General features: G+C 39.3%; 1 protein-coding gene across 1 annotated transcript in view; it reads left to right on the plus strand.

Annotated features, from left to right (window-relative positions):
* Positions 1 to 784: 784 nt before the first annotated feature.
* Positions 785 to 26176, plus strand: part of RADX (RPA1 related single stranded DNA binding protein, X-linked) — a gene marked incomplete at its 5' end in the record, with an annotated part of 28007 nt that continues 2615 nt past the window's right edge. Inside the window, 15 exons of the mRNA XM_082488359.1 lie at positions 785 to 1397; positions 2533 to 2675; positions 4984 to 5176; positions 8412 to 8520; positions 8674 to 8765; positions 8860 to 8982; positions 10155 to 10262; positions 11955 to 12122; positions 12699 to 12859; positions 13343 to 13554; positions 14708 to 14776; positions 19927 to 20006; positions 22987 to 23280; positions 25058 to 25240; positions 25678 to 25819. Coding sequence (XP_082344485.1) covers positions 785 to 1397; positions 2533 to 2675; positions 4984 to 5176; positions 8412 to 8520; positions 8674 to 8765; positions 8860 to 8982; positions 10155 to 10262; positions 11955 to 12122; positions 12699 to 12859; positions 13343 to 13554; positions 14708 to 14776; positions 19927 to 20006; positions 22987 to 23280; positions 25058 to 25240; positions 25678 to 25819 — 2690 coding nt within the window. The remainder of the gene's footprint in view (positions 1398 to 2532; positions 2676 to 4983; positions 5177 to 8411; positions 8521 to 8673; positions 8766 to 8859; positions 8983 to 10154; positions 10263 to 11954; positions 12123 to 12698; positions 12860 to 13342; positions 13555 to 14707; positions 14777 to 19926; positions 20007 to 22986; positions 23281 to 25057; positions 25241 to 25677; positions 25820 to 26176) is intronic.

The following is a 26176-nucleotide window of genomic DNA, read 5'->3' on the forward strand; positions in this document are numbered from 1 at the left end:
CCCCTGGCAGCTTTAGTTTAAAGCCCTCTTCACCAGCTTGGCAAGCCTCTGACCAAAGATGTTCTTCCCATTCTCTGACAGACGGACCCCATCAGCCCCCAGTAGACCTGGCTTCTCAAAGCGAGTCCCATGGTCCCAGTAGCGAAACCCCTGGCTGTGGCACCAGTCCCGTAACCATTTGTTGATTCGCCCGATTTCTGTTGGTTATTTGTTTATTTTGGTTTTATTCGTTACGCAGGAGGCTGGCAGGCCTGGCTGCCGCGCCGTACCCCGCCCACGCCGAGCGGGGGGCACCCTGCGGGCTCTCTCCACCACAGCTCCACAAGAAGACGAGGGGAAGCGACAGCTCAGCAGCGCAGCGGACGTACAAACGGCCCTTACGTGCCGTAACCCCCAGGCTCGGTTTCTAACCACCGAACAGTGCCAGCCTACCGAGGGAACAACCCCAAGGCGGGGCGGGGCCAACCACCGCCGCGGGAACCCCTTCTCCCTGCTTCTTCCTTACCGGCGGCCCCGCGGCCGCTCCTCCCCGCAGGTTCTCCGGGCCTCCGCTTCCTCCTTCACGCCCCAGCCCCAGCCCCAGCCCCAGCCCGCTCTCCCCCCCTCCGCCTTCCTGTCACCGTCTTCCCTCCCCCCTCTGCGACCGTTGGGAGCTTTGAACAGAACGCGGCGCGCGCGCGCAGCCGCCCCGCCCCCGCGCGCCATGGCGGCGCCCTGGCTCAGCCGGTGACAGCGGGAGGCCGAGGCCGCCGTCTCCCCCTCCCCAGCAGCGGCCCGGGCTGTCATGCAGGATCCTACCCCGGAAGGCGGAGGCGGCGGCGCCCGCCCCACCGAGGAGAGGCGGGGGGCGGCGGCGACGGCGGCGAGGGGGACGGCGAGCGGCGGGGCCTCCTGGCTGCGGCGGGTCTTCGAAGAAGTGCGGAGCTCCTCCCAGCTGAGTGTGGCCCCCGCCGAGCCGCCCCCCCTGACGGTGGTGGCGGTGGAGCGGTACCTGGCGGAGGCGCCGCCGCCCCCCGCCACCGGCACCGGCACCGCCGCCGCCGCCCCGCAGTACTGGTACGACGTGACGCTGGCGGACGGCGCGTGCCAGGAGCGGTGCTACCTGGCGCCGCGCCTCAACGGCCTGGTGCAGCGCGCGCAGCTGCGTGCCGGCGCGCGCCTGCGCCTCAGGCGCTGCTCCTACCTGTACGACGAGAAGCGCCTCAACTACGGCTTCCTCTGCTTGGAGGAGCTGGAGCGGGCGCGGGGCGGCGGGACCCCCCCCACCGCCCCGCCCCGCCGCCGCCCGCCGCCCCTCCGCGGGGAGAAGAAGCACTACCTGCCGCTGTGGAACAACGAGGACCCCTACGGAGGCATGTGGGTGGCGGACAAGCCCCAGGCGCAGGTGGACGTCGACGGTAAGTGGGAGAGGAGGTGGGTTTGGGGGGAGGGGGGTGTAGGTGGGAGCCGGCCCGGAGGCAGCCGAGCGCCCTGCGGAGGCCTTCGCTGCTGAAGTCCCTCCGAAGGCACCCGCGAAGGTAAGAGGGTGCGGTTGCTTGTGCAGCAGGGCCGCAATCCCTGCTCAGAGTGACCCTCCGGTGGCGTTAGGCAGCGATACGAATGTGCTGTGTGTATCGCAGTTCACGTGTGCATGTTACTTGTTACTTTTGAGAGGGTTTCTTAAACTCGGTGAAATGTCGACTGAAAATATGTAGCTGTGGTACTTGCACCCAGTCTTTTGAGGCGTCATAGAATTGTTATGGTTGGAAGAGACCTTTAAGACATCAAGTCCAACCATTAACCCAGCGCTTCCAAGCTACCCCTAAACCATGTCCCTCAGCACCACATCTACGCATCTTTTAAATACTTCCAGGGATGGTGACTCAGCCACTTCCCTGGGCAGCCCGTTCCAATGCTTGACAACCCTTTCGGTGAAGAAATTTTTGCTAATATCCAATCTAAACCTTCCCTGGTGCAACTTGAGGGTATTTCCTCTTGTCCTATTGCGTGTTGCTTGGGAAAAGAGACCAACCCCCACCTTGCGGCAACCTTCTTTCAGGTAGTTGTAGAGAGCAGTAAGGTCTCCTCTGATTACACAAACCCACCTGTTCAGTAGTAGTCTCTTGGCTGGTGTGTGGGACTAGGTGCACACACCTGGAAGCTGCCACCCAAAATGCAGTCAGTACAGAGGGGCTCAGTCCACGAAGCCTGGTGAGGAGGGAGGTATAAGCGGGATATATACACAAGTGTGATGCCCTTGTAGGCTAATGCCTATGTCTTTTGTAGTAGCTTTTCTGCTCATCTGACAACACTTGTGTGTCATAAATTAAATTTAAAATTATCAATTAAAAAACAAAACTATGCTGTGTGCTGATAGCTCAGGATGGGATCTAATGGTGAATAGTGTCAGAAAATAAGCCTTTTTGAATGTTACAAACATTAAGAATATACATGTGATGTCCTGGTCTGTGTACTTAACTACTGAAAACTGAAATGTTCAATCATGAATGCTCTTTTTTGGTCTGTCGTCTTTTTTTTTTTCTTTAACCTTAGTTACCAAGGTAACTTCTCTTGGTCAGCTGGAAATGACCTGGAGAAGCAGAGTTCACTTCCATCCACTTCTTGTGAGAGTCCTGCACAAATCTAGACTAAGGTACTACGGGAAACCAGAGAAAAAAATGGATATGCCTTATCAGGTAAAGAGTACATAGGTTAACACTCAAACAAATAGCTGTAGGATATTTGGAAATCATTATTCCCACATAGTAAGCACATAAAGTTAAGACTTATCACTACTTTATATTAAAAAAGCTACCTTTACCAAAATGCTGAGGCCTTTAGAGTAGGAAATGGTGAATTTAGTGATTGTATGTACAAACTTTGGTGGATGTGTTTCAGTTACTATGGTTCAGTTGAGCTTTTTGTGAAGAAAAACATATTTGCAGTTTTTAGTAGCTTGACAACCTAAATGTTCCTGGTCTCTATGCTTTGGAAGTTGGAGGTTTTTCTTGTCCACAAAAAAAAAAGAAAAGCGAAGAAATTGTAACAATTTGTATCCACTACTTCCAGATAGATTGTTTACTGTAAAATTCTTAATGATTTTCTTAATATGTTTTACTTGTGATATTTTTGTGTACAGCTTTTTGGAAATGGAGATAGGAGGTGTGGTGGGTTGGTCCCAGCCAGCAACTAAACACTTACAGATAGTTGTTTGCTCTCCACTGCCCTCTTGGGAGGGGTGGGGCAGAGAATTGGAAGAGCAAAAGTGAGGAAAAACCCATGGGTTGAGATAAAGACAGTTTAATAAGATGAAGGGAAAAAAAAAAAAAGGCAAACAAGTGGTGCAAAGGCAATTGTTTACCACCTCTCACCAGCAGACCAATGCCCAGCCAGTCTCTGAACAATGAGTACTTTGGGAAGACTAGCAGCCAGTTTTATATTGGACCATGATGTTACATGGCATGTAATATCCCCTAGGTCAATTCAGCTATCTCAGCTGTATCCCCTCACAGCCTCTTGCCCATCCCTAGCTTACTTGCTGGGGTGGCAGAGTGAGAAACAGGGAAAGACCTTGACATCGTGTAAGAACTGTTCAGCAGCAGCTAAAACAGTGGTGTGTCATCAACACTATTTTAGTCACAGATCTAAAACACGGCTCTATGCAGGCTGGTACAAAGAAAATAAACTCCATCCTAGCCAGATCCTGTACAGGAAGGCAACAACAAAGAGCTCCAATAACGGATATGAATTCTTCCATGGGGAGAGAGAGGTATGAAATGTCTTAATGAAAGACTGTGGTCTTCTCTTATTCCAAGTTTCCATTCCCTTTGCATATGAAGAAATATCTATCTCTTTTTATTGGAGATGCTTCTCAGTAGACTGTGTCAACGATACTCCTAATTTTCATGGCAGTTCATCAGTCACATTTCCTGGTATTAGGTGTAGAACCAATACCCAGAGCTGATCCAGAGATTTTAAATGTTTTTTGGTTTAGGCATTATTTTTTTTAGATAGTGTTGAATTATTTTTATTAGATAAAAACCCAATGGGATTACAAAAGATTCTATGATATAATGGTTTACTTTCAAGGATGCACAGTCCATGAGTAATTAGGAATATTAGAATGAATTAACAAGTTGATTTGTATAATCTCTGTATTGAACTTGGAATAAGGAAAAGAAGATTTTAGAAGCAGCAAGGGAGAGAAACACATAAGGTGTTGGATGTGTTCAGGAATGGTAATACACTAAAGAGAGTGGATGGTAGTGTGAACAAAAGCAGATAATTGAGGCTGATAGATGAATGGATAAAATGAAGCATTTTGATAGAGCTGATGTGGGTTTTTTTTAGTGGATTGCTACCTTTTAAGACCGTTATAAGACTGTTTAAAAATCTTTTTCACTGCTCAGTGATCTGCTCAGTTATGGATTCAAAGTTCACCCAGGTAAAAAAAACTGGGTAGAAATTTTTGTCATGAAACTTAAATGAAAAGATAGTGGTTTGCAATGCAGATTGTTTTCTGCATTTTTTTTTTTTTTTGAAAATCAAGACTTGCATCATGTTTTGATCAAGCATGTTTAGCAAATGGTCCTGTAACATCTCAAATTCCAAAATATGTTTTTCCTTCATGGATATTTTGAAATGTTATTCTAAATACAGCATTCTAACTGATAAAGAAGAATCTTGTCAGTATTGTTTGTTGTGCATGGTATTTCCCCAACGTCCTCCAAAAACCATAGAGTGAAACTGGTGTCACTTACAATTACTGAGCACTGGAAAGATAAGAATTTGTGCTGAGGTAGTTGTGGAAAAATTATTTTGTGGAAGTTAGGGATTTCTCCAACTCCAGTATTCAGTACAAGTTTTGGAACATGTTCTGTATCCATTTGTAATCATCAGAGAAATTGTTCATGAATCAAGTAGCTGATGCATTATCCAAAATAAATATATACCAGAATGATGATAAATAAAAGATGAATGTATTTTGTCTCTCTTTTTCTTCAGGCTTACTTTGAAGTTGCTGATGGTTCAGGCATGATGTCAATGGTTTTGTGGAATTCATTATGTCCTGAATGGTATAACAGTATGAAGGTTGGCACGGTACTTCTTCTTGAACAGTATGCTATCAAAACCAGTTACCCCTTTAAAACACAGCCAACCCCAGGGGATTCACAGATGAAGAGATTTGCTACAATTGGTTAAGTATTGCAGAAACCTGTTTTGATTCAATGAAATATAGCTGTAAAAAGAAATAAAATAGAAAGTGATCAATTGCTGAGACTAATTGATAAGGTATATATGCTTAAATATCAGCTCTGAAAGGTGTCTTAGCATCCAAGTTCTTATTGGTCCCTGTTTATATTTAGATCATGTCTATGAAGTTTATTGCCACAATTAGTTAAAACCTTTATTTAAAAAATCAATAAAAATCTAATCCCTGATTTCAAGTATTGGGGTCATAAAGACAGGCTGTCTGGTACTGAATTTTAACCTGATTCTACTTCCTGATTAATAATGTAGATATCATTTGTGCACTGCTTACCTTCTTTGAGGTCATAGAAGCACATTGTCACCTGATCTGACTTTAGATTTTCGTGTATATTGTCAAAGCCCAGAGTATCTGCAAAGCTCCACTGAATAAAAAGTTGCATTGAGGACTGCTGTCTGTGCTGAAACAGCAACACTGTAGGAGTACATATATGAAGAATATTCCTTGGTTATGAGGAAGTATTTTCTTGCAGTTGTTTAGCGTGACAGATATTCAAAGGAGCTATGGTACAGAAATACAAGTGCTGCAATGTAACAGTAATAGCCTTTCAAACTGTATTTCATCAACTTTTTTTTTCCTCTCCTACTTCACTGAACATGAGTCCTTTACCCTTTTGTGCTTTTATAGTCGGAACAAAACAACAGCCAACATTCAAAAAATTCAAATAACTTCCTTGAAACAAACAAATATGTGTTAGTGACAGATGATATATGTATAACTTATTAACTATGACAGTTTCCTAATGCAGTTGCTACAATACACAAAAATAAACATTTTCACTGCTAGAAGCAGTGTATTCTCTGCCTAATGTATCTGTCTTAAAACCAGACCTTAATGTCTGAAGTGTTTGTGGTGAGTTGGCAGGAGAGAGAAATGTTTAGCCGTGAGTGGAAGTTTGTAAGGGAAGCTGATGATGATTACAAGCCAACCCTGAAAACAATTATAATTGACACAAAACCTTTCCACGGGAAAAGGACAGAATAAAATGTGCCATCTGCGGTGGCTTTCTCTATGGGCAAATATCACTTCATTTTAGTGGTTTCATTCACACTACACTACTGATTTGTGCAAGCACTATTGGGGTAGAAATGTTAATGAAGAGATCAAAATGGAAAATTAGGCCAATGGGCTGTAAATGGTAATAGATGTGTAATGGAAGAATTGAAAGTCATTCTATATTTTCTGTATTTTCAGACAGTGGATAAACTATAGAACTTACTAATTTTTGGTTCGTGTCACTGTATGTACAGTATCTTACTTCATTTCTCAGCACAAAGCTCAGAATTTTGTCTTAATATGAACTTACAAAGCATATAGTACCATGCATTGGTGGATCTTTATGCCCATATATCCTGTGAGAGGAGAGTCTAAAGAGAACCGAATATCCAGAGAAGTGTCTAGAGCAGTTATAAAATCGATTTTATGCAACTCCTGGTGTGTGGTTGGGTTTTTTTTTTTTTTGTTCAGCTGAAATGAAATTTAATGCCTCACTGATTACTCCATTAATGTAAATACCTCTGTATATGCCCAATATTGGGCAATATTTCCGTGTTTTTTAGGCATGCAGAAGTGTTCCAAAAGTTCTTCAGCTCGCTAGGTAAAGCAGTTAATTATGCTGAATTGCTTAAGGAACAATTATTTTTTTCATCACCTATTTCCAATTTGTAATTCCATCAAATCCCAACTTTCCAGTGTTTCCTTACAACCAATTACCTGTAAGTGTTGTAAAATGTATCTGGAGGGTTAACCAAGACTGCAAGGGAAAGGGCTTTCCAAAGTAAGAGTTCTTGCAAGACAGTATGCTTCTGGCATATTCCTGGATTTCTGTGAAGCAAGTTCTGCATTGCTTGCTTTTGTTTGCAGCTGCAGTACTGTACGACATGCTGTACGACAGGTGCTGTTTCAGGACCTAAAACCTTTGGAGCTTAAATAGTTAGTACCAGCACCTTGAATTCCACTGCTAGGCAATGTGTGCATTTCACAGATCACTGAATTTATGTGGTATTGACAAAAACTGCTGTTTTGAACAGCCTGGACTGACATTAGCTTCTGAATTATCCCAGGGTATAGTCCTGAGTTGAGCATATGACTCTTATCTAGTCTCAAAATGATGGAACAACTGATAAATGGTTTTGATGCATGGGAAAGTTTTGATTTCAGGAATTTTCACTGAGGTACTGTCCTAAAACACCATATACAAAACCACAGTTGTCCTCCAAATACATTTCTGGAAAGCAGCAGCCAAAAGAAAATTTTGAAGTAGAGGGCCTTATTTCAAGTATAACACCTTCCTAATGTTGCACTGCTAGGGTGAGGGGCCAGATATAATTATATAAACAATTGTATACATTATTTATACTTATTTAATTACTTTTCTGGGTGCGTTATTTGAATAATCCCTTACCCAAACCTAAGCATATAGAAACTCATCAGAATCTGTCTTTCTCCTACCAGCAAGATTTGTCTTGTTAGGAGGAAAAACATAGGGTACCACCCTGTATATTTCAGATGCTGAAGACATTCCTTCTCTATTTTTTATCTGATTGCAGGACCCCTTGCTTCCCCCAATGCTCCACCATGTTTGTTATTCAGCATCTAAACAGTCTGCTTAATTTATTAAATTTTTCAGGTGCAATAGAATAGACATGAGAAGACCTTCTGTTTTCCTCCATGGCCATAGTGAAGTGTATTTCTGTCATATTAATAACTACCTGAACTGGTATCAGATGTGGAAGTTCTCATCTCATAGTTCTGTCTTCAGTTTTACTTCCTTGCTTACAACTCAATTTTCGATCTTGGTGATGTTTGAGAATGAAGCTAATGTAAAAAGTACTTTGTATCTAATCAGTATTGTAATATTAGTTTCTGTTGCTGGTTTTTGAAATGTCTGGCTGGATTGGACTAATTGGCTTGTGTAGGGAATTGGGAAGTTTAACATTGTCAGATTATAAAATTGCATTGTTGAATGCTGTACCTGAATTTCTTACTTTAGTTTGATTAAAACATAAATTCAGAGGAATTGATTCATAATTTCACAAGCAGCGAGAGAAAGTTGAAATACTTCACTTAAGAAACTTTACCCTGTTTTTTTGATGTGGTTTGTTTTGGTTTTGTTTAATTTGTATTCATGCCTTAAATGTTACTGACTTTTTTCCTTTGTCAGAAATCAGCCTTAATGTTCGAGACCCTCCTACTAAAATAAGTATTATTCCAGAAGAAATGGTTAAGCCAGAGTGGGGGTTGCCTGAAGTTAAATACCGGTTTATCACAAGGTAAAATAGAGTTTTGTTGATTGTCAAGCTGGAACTTTAATTTCACTACGTTACAGTGAATGTTAATTGGAAATGTTTTTTGAGACGTTTCTGACAAAGCTTTATGTTTTGTTATTAACAAATACCCACATTTTTGTTCTGTTTTGGTTTTAGGTCAGAACTGGATGACTTACCAAACAATCATTCCTGCGATGTTATTGGTCTTGTGACATTTGTAGGAAGGGCTGAACGAGCAAGAAAGAGAGGTTTTTCTATAAACATGACTTTCAGAATTTGTCAAACAATTTTTAATTCCCTGAATAAATGTTTACACATCTTTCTTAATATTTGTTTATGTAGAAAATGGTGAAGACTTCTGGCTCTATCGTTGGGCACATGCCATTGACGGGACCTCAGACCAACCATTCATACTGGAATTATTTGCGACTTCTCAGCCAGATGTGTTTGAACGTATTCACCCAAGTATTCATCTCTCTACAATACTTATTAATAATTATTTATAGTGTTTTTCTAGTTGGTTGCTAATTTCAAATTCTGAGTATAGTTGCCACTGAATAAAAAATTGCCACGGTTTATCTCCTCAAACAGAAAATAACTGATCAGAAATGAAAATTTAAAAAAAGAAATAGTTTAAGTATTTGAAACCTTTAACCATGTCGCAATCTGCCAGTTACTCTAAACAAATACATGGGCAGCTGGGCCTGGGACTCATCTGATCTCATAAATTTCAAAGAGAAACTTAAGTGAAGCACCTGTGGCAACATTTCTTGCATCAGAGGCAAATAAAGAAGGCAGCTGGTCAAATCTATTACTCCTTTTGTCCCATAAATAGGTACTTTTTTATAGACAGGAATAATTTAAGAGGATTGGAGGAAGGGAGAGGTGAAAGTGGAATAGCTTCATTTCTTTGAATAAACATTTTTTGGCCAATCAGCAGTAATCACCCAGCTGTGTTAGTTATTGGATGTGAGCTAAGAATGATAAATTTCAAACTGGAGAATCCTTAATTAAGGATTTTAAAAGAGCTTTAAATATTTCTTTTTGCCTTCTTTCTCTTCTCCAAGCACTCATTCTTCCATTAACACTGGTTGGTGTCATGTGGATTTTTTTATATCATATGATGCAGGACCAGCTACACAACCCTGTTAGGATTATGGCTCATTCATCTTGAGTGTTCTGGGGAAATGGCAAAGAATGACATTCCAGTGTTTAACTGAGATATTAACAGAAGAGTGAGTTTGTACTCTATTTAGAAGATTTGCGGTGGCGTGTCACGCTTTCTTGTGCTTTCCGTGATTTTATGCTTTTTATCATTAAGAAGTACAGCCATCTAATATCAATATTTTTACTGTTTGTTTCATTGATATCCTACCTGATGAAATATCTCATGCTTTAGTCCTAATAGGTATGCTGAAATTTTCTTGCACTGTTATTAAATTGAAAATTTAATTACATCTCCATATTGTAATTTATAACGGAGGCTCAATACATAATGAAGCATTTCTAGGGTCAAGAACTAAAACATCTTGTTTAGAGCACTTAATAAATTAATTAATCCAGTGTTGTCAGTCTTGGCATTCTAAAATCAATGAAATATCAGGAAAAAAACTTGAAGCGTTTTTTTTCCTCTCCAGTGACATATTTGGTGTGTACACAGATGAGAGTGGTACGGGACATCACTGAGAATCCTTCCAGCACAATTTACCTTACGACTTCAAATGAAAGTCAAATATTCATTACAGGTAACTTAAACTAGTTCTAGTTTTATGTAGTTCTCATGTTATTTCTTTGGAAACAGTATTTTCATTTTACAACAAAATAATCAGTATTAGTTTCCCTGTCAGAAATGACTTTGAGTTAATAATGAAATACCACTGCAAAAAGGAAGAGGCAAGTTGCATTCTAGTGAGCCATTAATGGATGTATCTCAGGAAAAGTACCTAAGTATTACTAGGTTAAGTCACATGTTCACCAAATGTTCTTTCAGACTGTGTTAAACCTTTGATAGTGTAGCAATGTAGATTACCACTTCCTTAAAAACATTAAAAATCACTTGCAGCTTTTCTGGCTTACAGGTTTCCTTATTACAAAAAAACCCAATGACCCTAAACTGGGTGTAGTTGCCCTAAATTTAATCTTAGCTAATCTTTTCCACCAAATATTTGGAGAGCTATCATGTTTCATCTTTGCTAACGTGCAGAGTCTTATGCAGACAACGTGGTCTTGGAAGGGATGTGGTGCTGGGCTGCACTGAAGGAGCATTCCTCCTAGATAGTCCTGTTTGAATACTCCTGTCTGCAGTTACAATACCCTTATGGCCCTGTAATACTATACACTAGATACCACCAGTCAGTCTGTCACAGTCTGGACCAGGCACAGCTGTTTATAGTGTATTTGCTCTTGAATCAGAAGGCAGATTATAGCATTGTTGCAGGCTAGTGGTGTACTGGCCTAATTGCAAGGGACTATAAGATGCACTAGGTTTCTCTTTCCTGTGTTTGTTTTCCCAGCTCATTTCTTCAGTGTTCCGAACATATCAGTCATCCAGTCTGAATCTTTCTGCTGACAAGTACAAATAGAGAAAAATATGTGCTAGAAAAGTATATATATGTGCTGAACGTAGTCAGTTCTATGGTCTTTCCTGACAAGCTGGGTAGGGTGTTTTGTGCTTAATTGGACTAGCAAAGCAAGTTAATCTTTTTGTTGATACATTTCTAGCGATTTAATGAACTCCTCAATGAAGGGTTTGAGAAGCTGTTTTTTCCCTTTGCGTTCATTCAGTATTGTGCTTGTTTTCTAATTATTGTGCTTAATTTCCTAATTAAATAGTTAAGATGTCCCCCACCCTATCTTTAGTTCATTTCATGTCTGTTTGGGTCCTAACTGAGAGCTCCAACTGGAGATTGCAAACCACTGCATAAGGTCTATTTCAGTTCACAGCTTAGACATAGACCTGCTCAGATTACAATTTATTTGATAAAACTGGTATTTAGTCCATATCTTGGTTTTAAACCAGTCAACAATGAATATATAACTTGCCAATTGCCTGTAACCTGCCAGTTAACTCTCTTTGCTGAACCCTATGAAGGTGATTTATCTGTTCTTTCCTGCTAATAAACCAATTTCTGATCATTTTGTTCTTTTGTATGTTCCTGTGAGACAGTATTCTAGTAGCATTTTTGCTAGTTGCTTTATTTCTTTCCACTACTTAACATTTTTCTAACTTTCAATTTCAAATGCAAGTGTTAGTCAAGGAATTCAAGATACTAATTTCGTAAAACAGTGTTGACCAGTGGAAAGATGTCTTTTGTATTCTCTAGTTGTTTTTTTCTTAATTTGCTTTTTTCTATGTAGTGTTTAGGATGATTTCAAGATGAGAACTGACGACGGTAACCTGCTTTGGTTTTGATACCTGATTATTTTTGTTTTAAAAGGGTGGCACAAGGGCCAGCCATACACCAAGGATACCAAAGTGAAAAATTTCATTCAGTGGATTAAAACACAAAGCGAAGCTGATCAAATGAAGAAAACTGTCATTGGTGGCTATTATCCTTTTCCACGACCTCCAAATAACTTTTTGAAATATTGTAAAAACAATAAAGGTATCATACTGTCAAATATATTTAAGATTTGTAGCCTTTTTCAGTTCAGTCTCCAAGCATTTAAAGCATCAGTTGAAAAGCAACACAGTTACTGTACCAACTACACAAATTTATAATGTCATTTAAGAAAAAACCCATTTCATGACTAAATGTATTATAGGCGAAATCCTCATCTTACAGAAAGTATTATGGCACCAGTACCTGCAGAACTGTAGCAGCTTACATGAGCTACAGGTCTGCCCAGAAGTTTTACTCTGAATGTTCTGCTAAATCAGGATTAAAAACAGTTATATTGAAGAATGCAGTGAATTAGAAATTTCATCTGAAACAGAAATTTTGGTATCTGATCATGCATACTGAAAGATGCATGTGAGCTAAAAAGGTTTATTGTTTAAACTTTTTTCATGTGATGTGAAAAACAAAAAGATTTAAAATTCTTCAAAAATGTAATTTTAAATCAATTTGATATTTAATAACATTATCTTTTGAGTCTTGCATTCAGACATTTTGATATTGTTTAAATTGATATTGTTTATTGATATTGTTTAAAACTTGTTCATGGATTCTTTTTTGCAGTTGAATCGGTTTTGAAAGCCATAGGTGAAACGGGGAAAGAGATCAAAGACTTGCACTACAGAGAACACAAGCGCATTGCTGTTCAAGGAATAATTAGTGCGATAAGATACATCAGCTGTAGCAGTGCAGTTGAAGAAGCCTCAGGAGTGGAACTTGTTCAGGTACAGTGTTTGAGAATTAATGCTATAGCACTTAAACAACTGTGATTGTAATTAGAAGGGAGATTTTTGCATTTGAGTTCAGAACCTATTTACATTGTCTCTTGATTAACTTCACTTGGTATTTTGGGAGCAAAATTTTTGAAAGTCATAATTTAGAACTTTTTAAAAAGCAATGATTTATTGCTTTTCTGAAAGTGTTATGGCAGTCCTCCATAAAACTACACAACTGTTTAGAAGTTACTAGTTTGACTGGCTAACCTGATGTAGGTTAGAATGTGGGAGAGGCAACTACTGCAACATGCTCTCTGTCACTTTCTAGACAGAATGTATCTTATTAATATGATTAGAAGATAACTTCTGCTAGATATAATGTGACTTTCAGAAGGTAGCGTGAATTGTTCTGTCCCTTTAAAAGTTGCTTTTGAGTTGGAAGCAATAGCTTTAGGTGCTTTGAAACTCTTAAACAATTAACTGTTGTTGCAGAAAGATACTTCTCAGTCTCTTGAAAGTTCTGCTATGTCCAAAGAAGACTGTGTTCACAAGAGAAAAGACACCAGTGTTCAAAATAAAGAAGTTAAGTCTTTTCTGGGGCCACATTGCACTCCTGAGGAACAACATCAGCAGCAAGCTCCACTGTCAAAAAAGAGTTCAGTCAAGAGAAAGATACCACGCAAATTAAATACAGATGCAAAACAGTAAGCTCTCTTCATAAATATGTAGTGGATCTTCTAAAAAGTGTTTATGGAAATGAGTTCTGAGCCCAGGCCATAGAAAATATATAAGAAAGCTTTAAAAGCATATATCGTTTAATCTTTGAAAGGTAGTTAGGTACTTTTCCTAGTATCAGTTGGTGGCAATTATACTGATTGGGCTAATAAAGGATTGATTAAAGCAGGTGTCTGGTTTGCAATATTCTCTTCTGATTAATATTTATGCTACATTGTTGTTAATTTCACAGATTTGAAATAAAAGTAGTTAATAATTGAACCATACATAGCTTAGTGACATAGCTGTGGAACAAGCAACTCTTACAGTGGTGTGAGGAAATAAGGTTTCTTCTCTGAAAATGCAGAATCAGGTTCTGGTATACCTGTTCCTTAATTTCAACATACCTTATTTTCTTCCTTCTGGTTAATATAATGTACTGCGTGTAGCTGTAACTTACAGCTACAAGAGAGGCAAGTAGATGGTGATCACCTAAAGGCTCGAAATAACTTGTAGTACTATGGCTGTGCTTGTGATGGGATTTCATGAAATTATATTGCATCTAGTCAGACATAGACAAAAGATATCAGTCTGATATAAGGAAATGGAGTAAGACAAAATAATTTGTCGGCTACAACTGTATTAGGTTCAAGAGTAAAATATTTGCTTGTATAAGATTGCCCTTTGTTGCAATGTTTGTGCAAAATGTAATGTAGCCATATTTAGTATTAAAAACCTGGTGTACACACTGGCAGATTTAAAAGTTGCAAAAATCTAGCCAGTCACATCTTTTTTGTTGTAGTAGATTTCTCGTGCTGTAGAGGGTATATTTTTCTTCTCGACTTTTGGGATCTAAAAGTCATAATGTGGCAAGAGGGTGGGTATTCAGAATATTTTGAGGGAAAATGAGATGAAATGTAATTAGGATTGAATGAAAACTTAAGACAAAGAAAACCTGGTGAATAGAAGTTGTCTTGGCGATGTTACAGCACACTTACTAGTGGATTTCCATTCATCAGGAAAATTCCAACATTTGAGTGTCTTAGCTTCATTCTGCCTGAAAGAAAACCATGCATGTTTTTTGCTTCTTGTATTTCCATTTAACTAAATGCTTTAAAATAATGATGAATTTCCTACTTTAAGGGGAAGTGCATCTGTTATTCCTGTATCATCTTACCCCTATTTCACACGGTCTGCAAGAAGAAAATTAGGGTAAGTCATGTGAAGTTAATTATGTTAAAAAAATTACAGTGATGAAATAAGGATATTTGAAGTGAAACTTTTACAGGTCAAGAATCGGTATGAAAGTGAAATGAAAGAACTGATCAGGGTAGAGTTTAATATTTTCTATTCAATTCCTTTGCACTGATTCTAGTTCAAATATATTGGATTATTTTATTCTGAAACATAATTTTGAGTGTGTTATTAAACGTGTTTTTATATTGTTACTAGTGCTGCTTAGGGAATATATAGTAACAGGGGTCCATAATGGTAAGCAGAGTAATATATGTAGTCTTTGTTTCCGAGATATTACAGTTCAAGTAGGAAAGTCGAAGGTAATGGGGAGGGATGCTTAATTAACAAGCAGAGTGAACAATGTAATAGCATTAATGAATTTGCTAGTGGTGGTTGTGCTATACATCATCCTTGGTGCTACAGATGTATAAGTATAGCTGTCCCTGAGAAGCCACTTGGCTCCTTCTGTTACCTAACACTTGGTCTCTATTGAAATCAGTTTGGATCCAGAGAAGGATTTAAAAAAACCCAACAAAACAATAGGTAGGAATTTCAAATCCAGAGCCCTGACAAATCTGGAACCTAATGAAATAACTACAAGTGGGAAATTATTAAGAAAACCGATTGAGCGTTGTTATTTGCTAGTCTGGGGTAAAAAGCTACTTTACTTCATGCATTTTGTTTAAGGGCATTGAATTCTTGTCATTTATTCCAAACACAGCGAGTAACTTGAATGTTTGAACTGTTTGTTGTCAGTAACTTTGAATGTTTGGTTTTTTTGGCAGCAGTGATTTGGGCTTGTGTCATGAGTACCTATGCCCCTCAGTTGCCGCCTTAGTTTACTTTTAGCACCTCTTTCCTTCCCGCTAAAACAAAGCATCATGGTGCTAGGGATATAGCAACAATAGTAATGATGGAGTTGATCATAAGTTGTTGACCGTTCTGCCAGTATTACTGCCCTACAAGCATGCCTATTTTCTTGAAAAAACATTTCTAGGAAGCAAGAGTTTTTTCTGTGGGATAAACCAGGCTCTTTTGAGCCATGTGTCTGTTGTTTCCTCTGGTCCTCTTGGTAGATTTCTAGGGGAAATAGTTGCCTGGCTCTGCAGGCCATTCATTAAAAGTGTGACACCTGGTCAGGTCCCTGGAGGTGGTTCAGGAGTTTTCAGGGATATGTGGCACAAATCCATAGGAAAATCATTTTTTTTTTTGGAATGTGAGGAACCCTGTTTTCTTTATTTGCTGAGAAATGTTCCATTTTTTCTTGGGGGTGGAGGGTGGGAAGAATGTTTTCTCCCCATTTCTTAAAAGTGAAGCAAAAAGTTAAGGCATGTTTACTTTGTTCTCTGCTTTTCTCAATCTGCTACTCTCCTTGCTACCTGTGTGTCCACTCTATGCCATTAGTGCTAGAACCCCAACTAAAGGAGGAGAAAGTCTGTGTTGGATTATGGAAAGCTGTTTCACTCTATATAATTAAAAGGTAACTTGTGTGTTTCTGTAATTAACTATGAAGTTGTGCTGAGTTCTCCAAATTGCACAGGAAAAACAGAAAGTTAGCCTGACATACCTTAAAAATGCATTGTTTTCTGTTCTGTTGCTTAGAAGTAGCAGAATGTCAGCTCTTACTGAAATATTTTAATGCATTGATAAAATAACAACAGTAAAGATATATTTTAAGTACATATTCTAGCTCAGATTTTTTTGCATCAAGTATTTTGTGCAGTTTTTCAGCATGTGGTTGCGTTTTTAAATTTTTTTTGTTTTTAAACAGTAATAGCTGATTTTAAGGCTCTTTATTGACAGCCTCAGTTCCTACGTTTCTGAGGTAACTTATTTATCTGATTATTAAGGGTTTCAGAAAGAACAAGGTAAGCGGAAAGTGGTTAATTTAGTATTATTGTTGATAAGAGACATTCAATATAAATGTACTTTTAAGAATTTAATATACCCCAAAGTAGTTTAATTGATAGATTATTGTGAATGAGGAAAGATTGGGCATTTTAGAAAGGCTTATTTTTATGTCAAAGTGAAAAAAAACACAGTAGTTTTATTAGCATTTTAATCTTTGTAAGTTTAGCACTGCAGTTACCATGGCTTATGCACTGTACATGCTCACACTCTACACTGCTGGAAAGTAACTTGTTCGTATGCTTCTATCCTTGCAGTTTCACTTCTAAATGTTTATGTAACTTAGACCCTTTTCTCCTTTTTTCCCTCCCCTCTGATGAGAGCTAAGGGTTGAGGATTCTATAATACGGGAAAAATTCAGCTTGAGGTTTGCATGACTGAAAGTTTCCTGGAATTTGATGTTTCCTTCAGACCCCTTTTTCACATAAATCAGAAATTTTCAGGGAGACGTTGGTAGATATCAACAATCAATTTGTGTAGACTTGTCAAATTACTGTAGAAGGCTGTTTGGTTACTCTGTTACTTGCCGTGGTAGATGCGTATACCATAATGGTGTCATGACAGTTAAGTTGATTTCTAACCAGTCTATAAAATCAGGCTCTTCCCAGTTATGTCAGTGAGTGGGGTGTTTGGTTTTGTTGTTTTGAGGCACTTCAATACCTTGCATCATTTGAGCATGGCTACAAGTTGTAACTATTTTCTTTCTAAATTTTTATCTCATTTAGTCCCAGTGCTTAGGAAATAGGTGTGAAGCACAAGACATGCTTATTTTCCCAATATATTCTAAAAGTATTTATCTGCTATCTATTTTGATTAATGTTATTTTTGGTGACAATACATAAAGTACAGTGACTGAAAAGGTGAATACCAGTGCATCTGGAAATACTGAATAAAGGCTTTTTTTGCAAGTGGGCATCTGTGAAAAGGAAAGCCTGCAGAATGCAGGCTGAGAATAGCAAATTTGGCATGGCACAAATTTTCATAAAGCTGGCATGGGCAAAATAGGAACGTGGGCGTTTTGGTGCACAACAGCCACAGCATATTGCAGTAAATGGAAGGATTTGGTTTTTATCAGGTGGCTTGCAGACATACTGGCTGGCAGAGAAGCATATAAACTGTGTGTATAGGCAAGTAGGTTTCCCTTAGGAACCTAGCTCAAGTTACACTGTACACACATCCAGCACAAAACAGTCCTGTAGGAGTAACATTTCAGGCAGGTAGGAGAAATCATCCTAGCTGCAGATCTGTGAAAGAAGTGGGGAAAAATTATGACAAGTTATTTTCATGTTTTTCAGAGGCTTTACTAGTTCTAAATCAAAGCCTATTCACCTCTCAAACTAGACAATTTTAAAAGAAAAAGACACCATTTTTATAATATCAACTTGTCATCAGTATGACTTGGTTTAATCCTCTGCTTTAATGAAGAGGGAAGCTGGCACGTATCGAACTTGACACATTGATTTCTGAACAAGCCTTTCCTAACATTGTGCTAGATTTTCATGTCTCTTGTTGAGAAGTCCAGGTCTTGAAAGTGAGAATTAGTTTTGTGGGCACTAATTTTTAATTACACTACTTTGGTTCATACCTTTGAAAATGTCATCTAATGGCTTGAAAATGTATTAGTATAGCTGGTATGTAAATGTTTAATTTATCATTACACATACACGCTAATTACTTTCCCTGATGGTGCTTGTAGAAGGAATTAATTCTTCATAAGATACTATTTTCATGGAAACATTCTTTTATCTAGAAATAATACCATAGGAAGCACAATATAAGTACTGAATTATTGTTTTAGAAAGAGGCAAACTTTCCTGCTGCCTTTCATCAGAAAACATAAAAATACCACTGCATAAACTTAGATTTGACATCCTGAATGTATACTTCTGAGGTTGCCTTGGACCACAAAATTTGAAAAATACTTTGGACTACAAAGTCACATAGAAGCACATACAAATTTTCATTTACCAACATTTTCAACACAACTCTGCTCAGAAGCTTGGGTGGGTGGTGGGAAGCAGATAGGGTCATGCTGTTTTAAAGTTCTCTATGTGGCAGCTTTTTTTGTTTACAAAATTAGGTGGCTGAAACCTCAGTTGCACAGTTTGTGCTGCTTAAGTGAGGATTCATTTGTGCCTAGAGTTGGAGATGACAAGATAGTTGCTCCAGTGAAATTTTCAAGATATATCCTAGTATGAAATGGGAAAACTTGGAAAAAAAAAACCAACCCACCTGTAAATCCTTGTGACTGAAATACAGAATGTCCCACTAAACAGCATGTTTGTCTTTGATTCCTTTTTCACTGTCTGTATACTGTCCCTGTGTATTTGCAGTTGCAATATTTTATTAGTAACTACTTATGTAGTCTGAAATTTTAATCGTACGTTAACAAAGTCTTGCCTATGTCTCAGTTGTTTGCGATGCAAGATAATCAAGATAGTCTTTTTCCTAAGTTTATTCAAACATCATGTTGAGTTTATAATAAGAGGAATGGAGCAAAGAAGAAAGGAATAAATGGGCCTAAGAGCTTATTTTACCACGTTGTGGCTTTGGAGTATCTGTTACGTTTTTCTCCTGCATAATATCCTAGGTAATTCATTAGAGATTGTTAGAGAATAATTGCTTTCCATTAATTCAAAATTTCATGGTTAAAAATGAAAGTATAACAAAAATCTAGTTAGCTTTGATTGAATTTATTGTTACAACAGGGTAGTATGTTCAAAGCAAAATATTTATTTGGAATTTCTCTGTCATTTTGGAGTGATGATGTGGTTCATGCTTTGGTTTTGACTGCTGAAGGGTGCCAATATGAAAGTGCAGCAGCATGCTGTGCAACTGTTTTTTAGAATCAAGTCATAAGCCTGTTGGGCATTTGTAATGTTCCGCTTTTAGTGTCACACGTGCTATTTCAGTAGGTGCCCGGTAGAGGGCAACAAACACTGGGTTTTGAGTGTAAAATACTTTATCTACTTCATAAAGCAAAGAAATACAGGGGTTCTTGTCCTAAGCTTTTCAAAACTGATTTACTGAGCGTACTAGGTCTCATTATGTCAAGCTGCTATATTACAAGTCTCATGATATGAAACCAGGTACTAGTGCTTACTCATTCAAGCTTGTATCATTTATCACTACAAATCTGTCAAGGTTTGAACTTGCTGCATGGTGTTTAAGGTTAAATAGGTTTTAAATATATATATACTATCACTTTCTTTTTACAGCTTGGATGAATTTCAACATGAAGAGTTTGTGCAAGATAAAAATGGACAGGCTGTATCAGAGAGTTTACAGTGCAGCACAGGTATGTTGCAAATAGTTGTTACATTAACCTTAGGAGGTTTAAGCCTATTTCTTCTCTTCAGGTCCAAAACAGGCAACAAAGATATCCTTATAACCCTTGTTTGTCAAGACAGTTCCTCTGTACATCTGGCTGCATCAACCTTTAGGGAGCCACTGTACCGATGTATTGTTAATGTCATTCTGCTCAGTCGTGCCCCTAATGTGTTCTAAAGGATGGCTGGGAGGACAGTGCCAAGCTGTTTCCCAGTATGGGGAATAAATTCTGTGTTGCTTTACAGAAGTTTGAAGTTAGTTTTGTACCTCAGAAATACTTAGTGGCATAAGACCTCACATTTTCTGTTGGAATTTTTCTTGCTGTAGTGCATGTGATAAAATTGTCCCTCTCCAGGAAGGTAGCCCCAAACCTATGAGAGTACCTAACTAAAAAGACAAATACAAGATGTGGGAGGAAATGGATGGAACATACAAGCCAGTAATAAGAATGATGTTTGATTTAGGGATTTTTTTCTAAGTTAAGGTTATTAATGTTTTCCTTTCTTCCTCTGCAATTGAAAAAGAAATTAACGTTCCATGCAGCTAGTTTCTTGATACCTATTTTTGGATAAAGGAAGAAGTCTAATTTGTCAGTTCTCATTATGTGCAGCTTGGTCTGGTTTTTATTTCATGCAAATATTTTGACGTGTTTTCCTCTTTTCAAAGCTGACTGAATATACTCTGAGGCATGTATTTTTATCTAAAAGTTCGTCTACTACTAGCATCTGTCCCAACATTAGCATCTGCCAGTTTACTTCTATATATAGCTATATTATGTATAATGTTGTCCATCCTTTTATCTTTGCAAGGTGGCAGTTCATGTTAATTTAGTAATGACCTCGATAGGTTTTCTTTGTAGCATATTGGTGGTTTACTCCATTGTGCTTCTTTAAAACAATAAAAATTACAGTGAATTTTCACGAATGTTTGATATATTAAAAGTAATAAAACATATCCATAAGCAAGTTGGATAATTAATTACTTTATTGGTTGTTAGTCTTTGATGAAATGTCTTGTTGCTTTTAAAACCAAGAAATAAAATTGAGTGCTCTCACCTGAAATTATTTTACAGGAATTTCTTAGAATCAGAGAATGGTTTAGGTTGGAAAGGACCTTGAAGATCATTGAGTTCCAATCCCCCTGCCACACGCAGGGACACCTCTCACTAGACCAGGTTGCCCAAGGCCACGTCCAGCCTGGCCTTGAACACCTCCAGGGATGGGGCCTCAACCTCTCTGGGCAACCTGTTCCAGTGCCTTACCACCCTCAAAGTGAAAAACTTCTTCCTAATGTTTAATCTGAACCTGCCCTCTTCTAGTTTAAAGCCATTCCCCCTCATCCTATTGCTATATGCCCTAGTAAAAAGTCCTTCCCCAGCTCTCCTGTAGACCCCCTTTAGGTACTAGAAGGCCGCAATAAGATCTCCCTGGAGCCTTCTCTTCTCCAGGCTGAACCGCCCTAACTCTTTCAGCCTCTCCTCATAGGAGAGGTGCTCCAGCCCTTGGATCATCCTCGTGGCTCTCCTCTGGACATGCTCCAGCACATCCATGTCCTTCTTATGCTGGAGACTCCAGAGCTGGATGCAGTACTCCAGGTGGAGTCTCATGAGAGTGGAGTAAAGGGGCAGAATCACCTCTTTTGACCTGCTGGCCATGCTTCTTTTGATGCAGCCCAGCATATGGTTGGCCTTCTGGGCTGCGATCACACACTGCTGGCTCATGTTGAGCCTTCTCGTCAATCAGCACCCCCAGGTCCTTCTCCTCAGGGCTGCTCTCCAGCCATTCCCCGCCAAGCCTGTATTTGTGCTTGGGATTGCCACGACCCAGATGTAAGACCTTGCACTTGGCCTTGTTGAACTGCATGTGGTTGGCTTGGGCCCACCTCTGCAGCCTGTCCAGGTCCCTCTGGATGGCATCCCTCCCCTCCAGTGTGTCTACCTCACCAAAGAGCTTGGTATCATCATCAAGCTTGCTGAGGGTGCACTTGATGACACTGTCCATGTCACTGACAAAGATGTTGAACAGTAAAGGCCCCAGTACTGACCCCTGAGGAACGCCACTCATCACTGCTCTCCACTTGGACATTGAGCCATTGACCACAATTCTTTGAGTGTGACCGTCCAGCCAGTTCTTTATCCACTGAGTGGTCCATTTGTCGAATCCATGTCTCTTCAATTTAGAGACTAGGATATCATGTGGGACAGTGTCAAATGCTTTGCACAAATCCAAGTAGATGACATCAGTTGGTCTTCCCTTGTCCACTGCCACTGTAACCCCTTTGTAGAAGGCCACCAAATTTGTCGGGCATGACTTGCCCTTGGTGAAGCCATGCTGGCTGTCACCAATCACCTCCTTGTTTTCTACATGCCTCAGCAGAGTTTCCAGGAGGATCTGCTCCATGATCTTGCCAGGAACAGAGGTGAGACTGACTGGCCTGTAGTTCCCTGGGTCTTCCTTGTTTCCCTTTTTGAAAACAGGGGTTATGTTTCCCCTTTTCCGGTCGGCAGGAACCTCGCCAGACTGCCAGGACTTCTCAAATATGATGGCTCGTGGCTTAGTGAACTCATCTGCTAGCTCCCTCAGGACCCGCGGATGTATCTCATAAGGTCCCATTGACTTGTGCACCTTCAGATTCCTCAGGTGGTCTCACACTTGATCTTCACCTACAGTGGGCAGTTCTCCATTTTCCCAATCCTCACCTTTGCATTCTGCGTCAAGGGTAGTGTGGCTGCAGTCCTTGCCAGTGAAGACTGAGGCAAAGAAGTCATTGATTACCTCAAAACCTCCCCGCATTCCAACCCGAGTTTAATTCATTGTGTTGTGTCTTTTGAACATTCTGTCATGTTTTCATAATTGAAATGTTCTAATGAAAATATTTCTCATCTAGAAGAAAAGTGACACGATTCTATGAGCATATAAGCAGCTAAATATTTTCTGTGTTTATAATAGACCAAGAAGGAATGAGTGATGCACCTGAAACTGCAGAGACTGGAAGAAGTTGTGATTCATGGCAGAGTGACCTGTGGGCACAAGTGAAAGACAAGTTATTGAAATACTTGCATCACAGCACAATTTTCCCAGAAAGCATCCCACGTAAATTTGATTATGTGCACAAAGACTTACTTATGCAACAGTACAACCTTCATGCAGCAGTGCACCAGCCAAAAGAAACCAGAACAGATAAAAATATCAATGAGTTTAAAAGTGCTAGTGGCCTTGGGTATTATGAAGTGACAGTTCTGGGTAAGTATTTGGTAGTTTGGCTTCTAAAAAAGGTTAAGCAAGAGCAGTGTAAGATCTTAGCTCTTTGCTGTGTTAACTTGAGAAGGACTTGAGGTTTTGTCAGAAACTGAATGGATTTCTGTAAATTAATCAGTTGATTCTGAGTATTTCTTGAAGTCTAAAAAAGTGATTGACAGTTTAGATTTTTGTTAGAGTCATAATTGAGGATAATTTTTTACTGGAAAGCCGTAATTCTCATTAAAAATGCCTTTAAATTAAATGACTGAATATCTTGTTTCTAATATCACCTTCCATATAATTGCAATTTTGTGCATAGGTTTATGTGTGTCATTTGAAGAGTGTGTGTAGTCCTTAAGCTATTGATTATTACAAACAGAGGTTTAGAGGTAGGTCCTGTTCACTAGTTCAACCAGTCTGACATCATCAGGTAAATTACTCAATTGCATTTGATTGTCAGCTGACTTTGCAGCGTGAGAGGAATTAATCAGAAACATGTTAGTGTTCTTAAAGGGAAAAGGACAACTGTAATTGCTTCTTTTGAGCTTTATTCTCATTGAGTTGCTTTTTGAGTACTTTTGCTCCTAAAGTGCCTTTCTTCTATGCTAGAAAATTAGGGGTTGTATTTTAGCCCTACTCATCAACTCATCAGTCATCAGATTTGCAGAGAAGGTGTTTGAATATTTACAGTCATTATAATCCTGGGACTTATAGAATCACAGAATTATCAGAGTTGGAAGGGACCTCTAGTCCAACTCCCCTGCTAAAGCAGGATTGCCCAGAGCACATTACTCAGGACTGCATCCAGGCGGGTCTTGAAAATCTCCAGGGAAGGGGACTCCACACCCTCCCTGGGCAGCCTGTGCCAGTGCTCTGTCACCATAAAGAACTGTTTCCGTGTATTTGAATGGAACTTCCTGTGTTCTAACTTGTGCCCATTGCCCCTCGTCCTGTTACTTGGAACCATTGAAAAGAGCCTGGCTCCATCCTCCTTCAGCCCACCCTTTAGATACTTGTACGCCATAATAAGGTCTCCCCTCAGCCTTCTCTTCTCCAGGCTAAAGAGTCCCAGCTCTCTCAGCCTTTCCTCATACGGGAGATGCTCCAAGCCCTTAATCATCTTAGTTGCCCTTCGCTGGACTCGCTCCAGCAGTTTCCTGTCCCTCTTGAACTGGGGAGCCCAAAATTGGACACAGTATTCCAGTTGTGGCCTCACCAGTGCAGAGTAGAGGGGGAGAATGACCTCCCTCGACCTACTGGCCACACTCTTCCCTATGCAGCCCAGGATTCCATTGGCCTTTTTGGCGACAAGGGCACATTGCTGGGCCATGGATAATTTACTGTCTACGACTTACAATATAATATTCAAGATGAAAGTAGCAAAAGTACTGCATTGCATACTGCATAGATACACTGGTTGTAAAACTATGTTCTCTGCCCTTGTAGCAGGAATAAAGTTTAAAAGGAGCGTGAAATGGCTTCCAATGTTTGTTTCATATTTTCTGAGCTAACAGCATTGTTAGCCTCAAATAATAGTATAACATCACATCAATTGGAATGTGCTTATGTATAAATATATATACCTATATATATATACCCATATATATAAAAATGTATTTTTAGATGTCAATTATTAATTAATGGACAAAGAGCAAGTAAATAAAAATCCGGGTTCAGCCTGCAATAGTTTGTTTTTTTTAAAAAAGAAGAAATGGTGCGTGAAGTTGCTAATGGGCTGAAGATGAAGTTTTCTGCTAACTTAAATATGTTTTTTCAACAGGTATAAATCACGATGTAGCAATAGATGTTGCATTCCTTCCACTGTTTTGTCCTGAAGATCCCCACTTGTTTCAACTAGAAGACGTTCAAAATGATACATTATTATCTTGTATGAGTTGCATCTCTGCATGTCAGCAGAAGGCCACTAGCAATGGAAGGCTTTGTGACATGTTTCCGCTTTCAAGTAAGACTGGCTTTCAGTGGCGTTACTCATTTATCCTTTCTTGTTTTATCTTTCAGTGCAAGAGTTAATCCTCTATAGAAATCTCTGCTATATAAGCATTGTGTTTTCCTGCATGTTTATATATAGACAGACCTGATTTAATTTAAATACATCTTTGCTTTTTCTTGAATACTACTATGAAATCTGAGAATCACTAATGGTTAAGTAATGAATATTTCAGGTTTTCCATATCTAAGTTCTGATGCTGTCATTTCTAATGATTGAATTTACTAATAAAATCATACCAAAAAATTCCTGTTAGGCCAGCATTTAATAGTTAGAGTGAGGTTTTTCATTAAACGGAGTTGAACATATACATGTCACTGCATGGAAAACAATGTCAATTCAGTATACCTTTTTACTGTATGTATTTTAAAATGTGTTTTCCTAACTTCTAGATGAAATTGTAAAAGCAGCGATGGATCTAGACGGCAAACACGTTGTCTGCATCTTGGACATCTGTCACTTGGGTGATGATAAGGTGGAAGTCTTTCTGAGCAAAATCTACAAGACAGTGGAACCTGGTGTGCTGGATCCAGTGTAATTTAATAACTTATTTTTCAAATTTATATTGTTCAAAAGGAGGGAAATAAAATTGCTGTAACTTGGATACACCCTCTACACATTGCACTTTTCTAGAACTAGCAGACAGAAACAAAAAATTATGATCCTTAGAGCAATTGTAATGGTCATCCATATAACTGAGAAGGGTGATTTTTCCCTTTATTTTTCAGCAGTCTTGAAACTGATTACACAATGTTTTGGTCACTTATGTTCAGGAAGGATGAATAGGCAATTTGGTGAGCTTATCTTTTCATAGGATACCAAGGAGTATGATTGTCATTTCTTTCCCTGTGCACATACATGCACAGGAAATGTATATATCAGGGTGGGAAC

Source organism: Vanellus vanellus, assembly GCF_965231255.1.
Source record: "Vanellus vanellus genome assembly, chromosome: 10".
Classification (NCBI taxonomy): Eukaryota; Metazoa; Chordata; class Aves; order Charadriiformes; family Charadriidae; genus Vanellus; species Vanellus vanellus.